At 34.7% G+C, this 12,171-nt stretch overlaps 1 protein-coding gene across 3 annotated transcripts in view; it reads right to left on the bottom strand.

Moving 5' to 3' along the window:
* fidipidine (coiled-coil domain-containing protein 93) overlaps positions 1–12,171 on the bottom strand; it is a 203,282-nt gene that overhangs the window by 5,585 nt on the left and 185,526 nt on the right. For all 3 annotated transcript variants that reach the window (XM_090394991.1, XM_090394992.1, XM_090394993.1), the window contains one exon: positions 7,313–7,426. In XM_090394991.1, the coding sequence (XP_090251117.1) occupies positions 7,313–7,426 (114 nt within the window). The remainder of the gene's footprint in view (positions 1–7,312; positions 7,427–12,171) is intronic.

Raw genomic sequence — 12,171 nt, 5'->3', positions numbered from 1 at the left:
TGATGTCTCTCATGTTCTTCAATGCATAACTTGATAGATTTCTCTGTTTGGCCAAAGTATGGTATATCACAGTTGCACCAAATCTACTAAACACTGGGATATTTAAGGTTGTGATGTCTAGGTTTTGGACAGCTCACTAAGGAACAGATTTTTGGAAGAGGACTAAATAAAGTTATGTTGTATTTTCTAAGAACCTTACCCAATTTGGGTGACACAGAGCTTATGTATGGTATAGAAATATTACCTTTCACCCTATTGGTCTCTTCATTATTGCGAGTGGGTGAATTTAATAGGAATTTGTCAATTGTTTTTTGTGAATAACCATTAGTTGAAAAGTAGACCTGAGAAAATTGAGTTCTTTATTAAGTTCTATCTCATCATTAAGAAGAGAGCAAGCATGATGTCGTAGTGTAGAAATGATTCCAAACTTATGAGGATAATGATGCGAGTGACTGTGGAGATAATCTGTTGGTGTGGGTAGCTTTTCTGTAAATCGAGATTTTTAATTTCTCTGAGGAATGGGTCAGATTGATGTCCAAAAAAGGAAGAGAACCATTAGCTTCAAACTCAGCCATAAATTTTATATTCGGATGTTCTAAAAAGTTCAGGAGAGAGATTCATGGCCATGGCTCCAAATCAGGAAAATGTCATCAATATATCTTTTCCAAATTCTTGGTTTTAAAGGCTGTAGTATTCAACACAAAATACAAGGCTAATCTTTTTGAATGGCAATCAGTAGAGTAATGTGTGCAAATATGAGAATGGGGAACTGGACAATGAGACTTATTTGTGCCTATGGTCCCACAGAAGATTCTACTAAGGTAGAAGTGGAGGAATTTTTTGAGGCTTTAGAAAAAGCAACTGACACAATGAAAAGGGAAAAGTTGGTCCTTGTTGGGGATCTAAATAGCAGAGTAGGAAATGATTGCGAGACATACAAAAATATTTTGGGAAAATTTGGAGAAAAGAGCAAAGCTAATAATAATGGCAAATATCTGTTGGATTTCTGCTCAAGACATGGACTGGTTATTACTAAAACCATGTTCCAACATAAAAATGTGCACAAATTCACATGGAGAGAAGAGGCAAGGAATAAGAAAAGTCTCATTGACTATGTTATTGTTGATAGTGATGTTTTCTCCCAGGTGCAGGACACCAGAGTGTACAGAGGATTTGAAATTGGAAGTGATCACTATTTAGTCTTGAGCAGGATAAAATTGAATTTCATATTGAAAAGAATAACACGTAAGAAAGTTTTAAAGCGAATAAAAGTTGAGCAGCTCTCAGATGTGAACTGTAGACTAAAATACACAAAGATTATTGAAGAAAAAATGAAAGAGTTTGAGAACAGGAATCAAACCTTGGAGATTCAGTGGCAAGCCTTGAAGAAAGCCCTGATTGATTCAGCTAGAGAGGCATGTGGTGAAGTTTTCTGGAGGATAGAAAAATTAGAACTCCATGGTAGACACAGGAAGTTAAAGAAGAAAGCATATCAAAAGTTCCTGGCAAATAAGTCAGCTTGTGATCTTAGAGAATATAGAGACAAATGCAAGAATGCTAAATAATGTGTAAAACTAGCTAAACAAAAGTCATGGGAGGACTTTGGCAAGAATATAGAAAATAAATATCAAGAAGGTGGCAAAATATTCTGGAGGTTGTTGAAGAAGCTTAGGAATGGAGGAAAGAGTGCTGTAAAAGGAGTTAGAGATGATAAAGGTGACATGAAAATGGGAGAAAAAGATATCCTTGAAGTATGGAGTAATTATTTTGAAAAACTGCTAAATGAAATAAGCAGTGATGACAGCACAGTGGTAAAAAATACTGACCAGGCATACAGTCAGGAATACATATCCATACTTGAAGTAGAAAAAAGCCATCAGGAGTAGATGATATTTGACCAGAAATGCTGAAGTATGGTGGTATAAAAGTCTTACAGTGGCTGCACTGCATAGTTCAGAAAGCCTGGACAGAGGGACGAATTCCCAATGATTGGAGTAGAGCTCTCATAATACCCATATATAAAAAGGGAAATAAAACTGAATGTGAGAATTACAGAGGTATTTCTCTACTGGTTCCTGGCAAGATCTATGCAAGCATACTTGAGAAACGGTTCAGAAGAATTGTGGAAGAAAAGCTGGGTGAAGAACAAGCTGGAGTCAGGCCAAATAGAGGCTGTCAGGATCAGCGATTCACTTTACGACAAATAGTCGAGAAAGCATGGGAATATAACAAAGATCTGTATTTAAGTTTTGTCAATTTGGAAAAGGCATACGAAAAGGGAGAAGAATAGACAAGAGAGAAGCTATTCAATACGCTACAGCTATATGGTGTCAATGGGGCATTATATCAAGCAATACTTAGTCTTTATTTGAGTAGTAAACCAGCAGTTAGAATTGAAGTACAGGAAGATGGTTTAATGTTAAATCTGGTGTGAGACAAGGATGTACATTAGCTCCTCTGTTATTATCTATATGGATCACATTATGAAGGAAAGTGGTATTAAACATGATATCAAAATTGGAGATGTTAATGTCAGCTCTTTGCTTTATGCGGATGATGATATACTTCTAAATAAATCTGCTACAAGTCTGCAAGATTCTTTGACTAAATTGAATAACTGTTGTAATAGAAATTGCATGAAGGTCAGCAATAGAAAGACAATGAAAATAGGCAGAATCATTGAAAATGTCAACTGTGTTGTGAATAGAGAACCTGTGGAACAAGTAAAACATTTCAGCTACTTAGACATGATATTTAGTGAAGATGGTAAATTAAATATAGAAATAGACAACAGAATCAGCAAAGCTGGTATGGTGGGAAGTCAATTGAATAAATTCATATGGAATAAGAGAGAAATTAGTCGGAACACTAAATTAGCTGTATACAAGACAGTGTTCAGACCAGTTTTAACTTATGGATCTGAGAGCTGGGTCAGAAGTAAAACACTTGACCAAAGACTAGAGACTGCAGATATGAGAGTGCTAAGAAAGATTATAGGTGTGAACAGATGGCATCAATAGCAATATCATATTAAAAACGAGGATATTAGGAAAGAACATGACATTGTCAGCTTCCAGGAATGAGTTAGCAGAGCTAATCTCAGGTGGTATGGTCACTTAAACAGAATGGGTGAAGAAAGATTAGCAAAAGAAATGTTCTCTGCCAGGTTGGCAGCAAAACGACCCAGAGGAAGACCAAGATATAGGTGGATTGATACGGTACAAAGTGTCTTAGATGATAGAAGTATAAGATCTGATAATGTTGGAGTTTTGACAAGTAACAGACTGATTTGGAGGAAAATTGTAGATAGGAAGTTAGTAATGATGTAACTTATTTCATGTGGTACTATCATTTCCTGTACACCCCTTGAGGGGTACATGGCAGGAATTTGATGATGGTTTTAAAGGATAAGAAGAGATGGCTTTAACTTCCAAATCTTCTAAATAGATGTTTGCAAGTACAGGTGACAACGCATTACCCATTGCAAGGCCAAAATTTTGTTTATAGATGGTGTCCTGAAACTTAAAGCATTCTGATTGGATGCAATGAGTAAGTAAGGCCACGATCTTTTTAGATAATTTATCTTTGAGTAGTACAAGAACTTCATCCGTAGGAACATCGGTAAATAAGGAGACTATTTCAAAACTAGCCATTATTTCATCTTTCTTAATAATAATATATTTTATACAGGAAACAAAATCTGCAGAGTTTTGAATGAAAGATGATGATTTACCAGAAAAACATTTCAGAGATTCAGCCAGATATTTTGAAGGGTTATATGTTGGAGAATCAATTCCTTCTATGATAGGTCAAAGTGGGGTATTTTCTTTATGAATTTTAGGAAGTCCATATAATCGTGGAATAAGTGGATGGAGAGAACAAAGAGAAAGGTATATGTTTTTAGGTAGTTCAGAGGTAGTTTACAGTAGGTTGTTGGTCCGGTTGTGGAGTTCACGGGTGGGATCTCTCTCTCGAGGATCACTATGTAACAATTCTATCATCTTGTTATGATATTCATCAATGTTAAGAACAACTGTGGCATTGCTTCGGTCCTCCTCCTCATAAGTTTGGAATCATTTCTACACTAGGACATTGTGCTAGCTCTCTTCTTAATGATGAGATAGAACTTAATAAAGAACTCAATTTTCTCATGTCTACTTTTCAAGTAGACCTGAGAAAGACAAAGCCAGTGCTTTGTCTAGTCATGTTCTGTTCTCGGCCGATTGGGACAAGTCTGATAACATTTTCGATAAGAATTTTTATATCAAAGGAAACGGCTTTCTTTTTTTTTTTTTGGTTATCGGCAACATCATGTGAGGGGGCTGGATTAAAATCTTTGGTTAATGAAATGAAAGTTTGATAATTACATATAGCTTACCATTTATTATTTCTTGGCAAAATTATTAATTTAATAACGCAATTTTTATTTTGATTTCACTTAAAAAATGCGGTAACTGTGTTGTCTGCTCAAACTGCTGTTTTTTTTTGTTTATGCGCAGTCAGTTATATAATTCAGGGAATTCCCGATAAATGAAATTCGTAAGAATTTTCCAAGTTGATACAAGAAACCAAATTTAAATGGCAAACGACTGATGTTTTTTTTGGTTTATTTATGTGCAGTCAGTTATGTAATTCGGGGAATTTAGAATTTTCTTAATTAAAACGAGAATGCAATTCTACAAAATTCTCAGAATTTTCTTGAATTACGGATTTTTTCTTAACTTACAATTTAGGTTGATTGCGTAAAAGTGAATAAAAAGCATGTAAAAAATTATTTTTGATATGTCAATTAGCATAACTCCGAATTTGCATTAAAAAAATCCACATAAAAAGAGGTTTAGGTGTATATCAACAGAGTAAATCAATCTTGCTACATATATATATTTTAAATCATAATCTTACTAACTAGGAAACCCAGGATAAGGTAAGATAAAAACTTTAATTAGGACACAACTAGTTTTATCGGAATGACAACTTCTTCAGGTGTACAAATTATCACAAAAACTGGAAAAATACAAGATTAAAACATGGACTTCTCATATAAGCAAGTTAGGAATAACAACAGTCAAGTTTGAACTGGCATCTGCATGGCATACCTAGCGTGAGGTGTTAGTGAGTGGGAACTATCTCGAGAGCGCCAGAACTGAATCACTGAGCTGTGCGAGTCAGGTAAGCTAAAACATAAATTACTGTTCATGTGTGAGGGGTCCAGAACTATTTCTTTTGATTCTAAGATGCATCTTTCTAGTTCGTCAACGCATTTATGGATATTATAGTAAGATTCCAGTCTATCTGGTGTTGACCTTCTTCTAAATTAGAGTTCTAAATAGCCCGTTTGCATGGTCACAGATATGGATACCTTTGAACATATGTACAGATGGCACAACGGGTGAAATTCTTAGCATTCCAGTGGTTTTAAACCATCCAGAAGAAGAGGCAAGGTGAGCGCTCAGACAATAGCAAATAGAAATCAGTCAACCAGTCCAATTGAACATTGTCATTTATCATGAGTTGCTGTATAGTTGAAGGAAGTTGGAACTTGTGTATTTCAGCTTTTCTTTGGTTCAATCCAGAAAAATAACTTCCCAAGTGATTACTTTTCTGATTTTTTGTGCATATTATATGGCTGTATTAAAAAATCATATCAAAATTCAAATTACCCATGTCTCACTCTAGTATTTACCAATGATAATTTAATCTCACCACAAAGCATAAACCCTTTGTACTTCTCACATAAATGGCATGCGTGAAGCACAGCTATTGTTCATTTGACCTTTATGCTTTCCATATTTAAAATTATATTAATTGATAAATTAAAGTATTCAAAGTTATCCCACAACTAATTGCAATGGACCAATTAAGATGAGCACTGATGCACTCTTAAAACTTTCATATATCAATAAAAATGCAATCAAATTTGTAGCACAGGTTGCATTAAGCCACATGACAGCCAACCCAAACTAAATGGGCATGCGACGTCACTGGTATGCAGTCTGATACTACTTCTCTCAAGCAATTCCTGATCACTTCCCATGCACAACTGACATGCTTTCCTTGTAGCTTCACAACCCATGGCACTGCTTCAAGAGATATCTGAGATAAATTATCTACTCTGCTGTTCAGACAGCCAACAAAAACTATCCTTTCTTTTATATTCATTTTATTGAATTGCTCTACTTATTATTATCTGAGACCTCCAGGGAGTCAAGGACTCATTATGAGAGGCTGTAAATTACCCAACCCAGCTATCATACCTTCCCTTAAATTCATTTACACTAGATGCACTCACTACCTGTAAGGGCAAATTATTCCACTCACTTACTGCTCTCTGGAAGAAAACCTAGCTCTTAACTCTTTCTTGACTGAGAACAACCTTAACTTTCATGGATGTCCCAGTGTTCTCTCCCCACCTTCCATATAACAAAAAATCATTTGAAATGCTATAACACCATTCAAAAGTTTATAGCCCTATATCTCCTATTAACCAGAGTCTGTAATCCACATACTCACAATCTCTCCTCATAGTCTAAATCCCATAATCCAGATATAATCTTTGTATCTCTTCTTTGCACCCTTTCCATAGCTTCTTTATCCCCTTGGAACCCGGGAGACCAAATCTGCACACTGTAATCCAAGTGTGGTCTTATCAAAGCCTTATAAAGAGGCAAAATTACTTCCTTATCCTTACTTGTCAAGGTTTGCTTCAACACAGCAATTATCCTCTGAGTTGTATTTGCAACTTTTGCTATGTGACCTTTGAACTTTAATTCTTATCCACTATTCTTACTAGAATCTTCATGAGACCACAGGCACAAATTATTTGCACCATACATATAGGCACTCATTGTTTAATTTTCCTTTGAAGTTTCTCAAATTCGATTTCCATTTTAAAATTTGCCAACAACTTTCTGAATTTGAAACTGGTTCCTATTCATCTAGTACTGAAAAATAATAACTGAAAGTTATTATTTTTCTGATCCTAGTACCTCAATAAATCCATAAAAATTTACAATAAAGATATTAAAATCTTCAGGAAACAAAATTTAATTACTAATATCTTATAAGTGCATATTATAAAATCACAATAATAATTTTATAGAATCAAGTTAAATTACCAGCTGCTTTCTAGAAAACTTGTAGGTTATAATATGAGAGCGTGATTTATAATTTAGGACAAACAAAAAGAAATTTAAATATCTGTAAAATTGCATCATGTAATTTAAGAATGAATCCCTAAACTAAAATGAATACACTTAGAAGGGAGGTATGAAATATTATCAATATTTAAGAATTATATACATAAAATTATTACCTCTTTGAAGTCTTTAACTGTTTTAAAATACAGCCTTTGTTTCTCAATGAGATCAAGATACTGGTCATTTAACTGATCTCTTCTCATTTTTTCTGCTTGTTTCTTTTTTTCCACCTAGACATATGAAAGTTTATTCAGGTTTTTAATTCAAATAGGAAGGCAATTCTCATATGATAAACTACTATTACTATTGTGATGTTTACTTTTTATTTCTTTTTCTTTTAATATGCTGAACATAAGTACCTACAATTCTCAAATGCAGCAAAATGTTTGCAGTAAAAAAATTAATCTAGGAACATTTAATTAAGAGGAATCACATTTAATGACTACCTAGGGTCATAAACATGAATAATTTAATACACCAAGTTGAATTACATAAGTTGGCTTTCTGAGAGAGAGAGAGAGGAGGTGCTTAAGAGTTGAAGCCATATAACTGGGAAGAGACCTCCCTGTAGCCTTTTAAGGAATGCAAAGAACTGAACGGAACTTCTGACTTAATGTCTAATCCTCACTGTCTTGTGGTGCACCCTCTTAGGTATCTACCTGAATACTGAATGAATAAGTATTGGATCGCAATAAGAGATTTCAAAAAAAAAAAAAAAAAAAAAAAAATCAGCTAATGCCTTTTTATTCCCGTATACGGGAGTAGGCAAAGCCATTTAGCCCTATCTAATTTTTGGAGAGTGACTGGGCAGTTCAATCTCCACTGGTACCAATCAGAGATAGATGGCCCAAGGCTATCACTAATTAAGCGGTTCGCAGTGAAGAGAGACGGCTCAAATGTGCCGCCATCTCGTGGTCCCCAACCTTAACACAATATATTTAATGTCTGAAATAATGTGGGTTCTACGGTCGATTTTCTTGAGTTTACAGGAAGAAAAACCTGAGTTTCCGGGAGGAAAAACCCGCTTGCCCGTGCCAGAGATCGACTAACTCGGGAACCGGTCGAAAAAAGGCTTAGAAAAATTTCCTCTAGTCGCTGACTAGACTCGAAATCAAGTCTTCCTTCGTGCGGCCAAGCGCCGTGGTATGCAAACGCCACATCCACTGAGCTACACAGGCTCCTAAATAAGAGATTTAGCCAACAAAATTGTATTGGTTGGCAAATCTTACTTGCTTAAACCATAATGTAAAATGATGGTACAATATGACAGAATTAAATGCCAGCTGGAGTGTTGCCTATTGTTTTCATCAGGGAACCAGGGTAAACGGTGCAACAGTTCACCTCTGAAAGATGCTAACAGAAGTTGAGCAGCTTTCAGAAGTTAACTGTAGACTAAAATACACAAACATCATTCACAAAAAAATGAAAGAGTTTGAAAACAAGAACCCAACTGTGAAATTTGGAGGTGGTGGTGTGATGGTATTGTCCTGTTTTTCAAAGTTTGGCCTTGGACTTCTGTTTGTGGTACCACAAACATAAACTCAGAGAGGTATCTGAATATTCTAGACAACGCAATGCTTCCTACTTTGTGACATGAACTGACTGACAATGGTCAGTTCGTGTCAGTTCTACAATTCTGTAGGTTAGAACTGGCCATTGTCTCTTTCAGCAAGACAATGCACTGTGTCATAAGGCCGCTGCTGTAACTGCATGATTTCTGAACATAAACATCACCACATTTAACTGAGCTCTACAGAGTCCTAATCTCAACATCTGTGGGATAAAATGGAGTTGGGTGAGGTCAAGGGATGTCTGTTCCATAACAGTCCAGGACAACACTATGGAACTCTTGTGGAAAGTATTCCCTGTAGGATTGCAGCAGTCATTGCAACAAAAGGAAGTCCTGCATCTTATTAAGGCAGGTGCCATTGCTGTTTGTTCCTCATACTATGGTGTCTGTTGACTTCTTTTCAAGCAGTGTATAAAAAAAGGAAATAAAACAATGTGCAAATTTAGACGTATTCTCCTATTGAGTGTTTCTGGTAAGATTTATGCAATTATACTTGACAAATTGCTAAGAAAATTTATGGAAGGGAAGCTTGGTGAAGAACAAGCTGGATTCAGGCTAAATACAGATTGTCAGGATTAGATTTTCACTTTAAGACAAATAGTTGAGAAATCTCAGGAATATGACAAGTTGTTAGGAAAAAAGCTGATCAAAATGCTTCAGTTATATGTGGTAAATGGGATATTATATTATATCAAGTAATACTTAAGTCTATATTTGAGTTGTAAATTAGCAGTTAAAACTGAAGTACAGTAAGATTGTTTGATGTTAAATAAGGTGTGAGACAAGGGTTTACATTATCGCCACTGTAATTTATCATTTATATGGATCACATTATGAAGAAATATGGTATTGTCTGATATCAGGATTGGAGATGTTGATCTCAGCTCTTTCTTCTTCAGTTGTTCTAAATAAATCTGCAGGATTCTCTGACTAAATTGAATAACTGTTGTAATATATTTAGTATGAAAATCAGCAATGAAAAGGCAAAGACAATGAAAACATCAATTGCATTCTGAAAGGAGAAGCTACAGAAGAAATAAAACATTTCAGCTATTTAGGCACAATTTTTTTTGTGAAGATGGCAAATTAAATATAGAAATAGGCAACATAAGTTGGTATGATAGGAAGTCAGCTGAATAAGTTTATATGGAATAAGGGAGAAATTAGTCAAAAACACTAAATTAATTGTTTACAAGACAGTGTTCAAACCAGTTTTAACTTATGTATTTGAGAGCTAGGCTAGAAATAAAACATTTGATCAAAGATTGGAGACCACAGATATGAGCGTTCTGAGAAAGATTAAAGGAGTGAAGTGGTAGTAGTGATAGTATCATATTAAAAATTGCCGTTGTTAGCATTCAGGAATGAGCACGTAGTGCTGTTGGGTGACATGGTCACTTAAACAGAATGGGAGAGTAAAGGTTAACTAAAACAGGTGTTCTTTGCCAGGCTGGCAGGAAAAAGGCCCAGAGGAAGACCAAGCTGTAGGTGTAGTGATACAGTACTTAAGTCTATATGGATAGAAATACGAGTCTTGACAGATAACAGATTTTTTTATTCAGGAGAAAATTATTGATTAGAAGTTATTAATCATGTAACTTTTCATGTATTACTGTTATATCCTATACACCCCCATCCCCTGAGTGCATGTATCAGGAATTTGATGGTGAAGATGAACTACATGACAATTTTCTCCATACAGAAGGTTTAAGTGGACAAGGTGCAAAGCACTTACTGTTCCCCCCCCCCCTTTTTTTTTTGTTTTTTTAAATATCTGACCCAAGACTTATGGCATATCAGTGTTGTGTATAGACAAGAGAATAAGAAAAGGAAGAAACTGTTTACAGTTTTTTTTAACAACTGAAAGTTGTATTCTTTGGGAGAGGCTATTCCAAAAAAACAGAATTCAGTGGAATGAAAGAGAAGTTGATTCAGTGAGTTTCAAGCTGGATAAAAAGAGGTTAGTTATCAGTAGCTCTTATTCTTATGATTTTGGAGAATAAGTGAAGGAATAATAGTGGTCAATTCAGTAGAACACTATCCATGAAAGTATCTGTAAAGGGGCATAAGGCAGAAACTGAACATCTGTGAGAGAAGGATTGAAGTGGATACATGAGAAAGGGATCGTTAAACAGATTTTTCTCTAGATAGAATCGAGTAATCTTAGAGGGAAGTTTGGTGCAACACCCCAAATACATGAGAAAGATTCCACGATTGGGCAGATTTGTATAGTTAGCAGCTGATTAGATGAACTATAGATTAAAATATTCAAATATTATTCAAGAAAAAAATGAAAGAATTTGAAGACAAGAACAAACCAAAACTCAGTGATTCACTCTTTGAATGACTGAAAAAAACCCTGGTTGTTTCAAGAGAGGTGCATGATGAAGTTGTCTGCAAGAATATAAAAATCAAAACTCCAATGTGAACTTGAAAGTTCAACAGGCTATAATGGAAAAGAAGAGAGGGTGTATCTAAAGTTATTAGCGTGTGCTCTGAGAGAGAATATAGACAAAAATGTAAGTAAAACATATAAAAGTAGCTAAACAAAAGTCATGCAAAGACTGGTAAGAATATCACACAAATATCAGAAAGGTAGCAAAATGTTCTGGAAGCTATTGAAAAAGCTTGGAAATGGAGGAATCAGAAAAGATAGGAAAACCAAAAGATATTCTAAATGTCCATAGTATTTACTTTGAAAGACTGCAAATTACAAAAGACCTGTTATTAATAATCTATATGGATCAATGAAGAAAAGTGACATTAAGCCTGATATCAAAACTTGAAATATTCAACTTAGTTCTTTTATGCAGATGATATTATAGTCATAAATCAAGCAGAAGTCTGCTTGACTTCTTAAAACAATTTAGCTATTTAAGCACAATTTTAGCAAAGATGAGAAATTCAATATTGAAATAAACAAAATTAGTAAGGTTGATTTAGTAGGAGTCAAATTTATATGGAATAAGACAAATTTGTCAAAACACTAAACTAGTTGTATACAAGACTGTGTTCAAACCATTTTTGGCTTATAGATGAAAGAGCCAGATTAGAAATAAACACTTGATCAAAGACCACACAAACATAAGAGTTCCAAGAAAAATTGCAGGAGGATATTAAAAAGGATCTCGACATTGTCAGCATTTAGGAATGTGTATTCAGAACTAATCTTAGGTAATATAGTCAGTTAAATAGAATGGAAGAAGAAAGATTAGCAAAGTAGGCATTTGATGCCAGGATGGTAGGAAAAAAAGATGCAGAGGAAGACTGAAATATAAGATGAGACAGTTCTCCAAGACAGATTCATTTGAAGGAAAACAGTTGATAGGAAACTAAGTAATAAGTTCACTCTTTTTATATTGTACTATAATAGTATCCTGAAATATTTCTAATGACATTTCTGAT

Source organism: Typopeltis vanoorti, chromosome 6 (genome assembly GCF_054136105.1).
Source record: "Typopeltis vanoorti isolate ZY-2024b chromosome 6, IOZ_Tvanoo_1.0, whole genome shotgun sequence".
In the NCBI taxonomy this organism is placed as follows: Eukaryota; Metazoa; Arthropoda; class Arachnida; order Uropygi; family Thelyphonidae; genus Typopeltis; species Typopeltis vanoorti.
The sequence above is the reverse complement of the archived record's forward strand: the minus strand, read 5'-3'. Positions and strand labels throughout refer to the sequence as shown.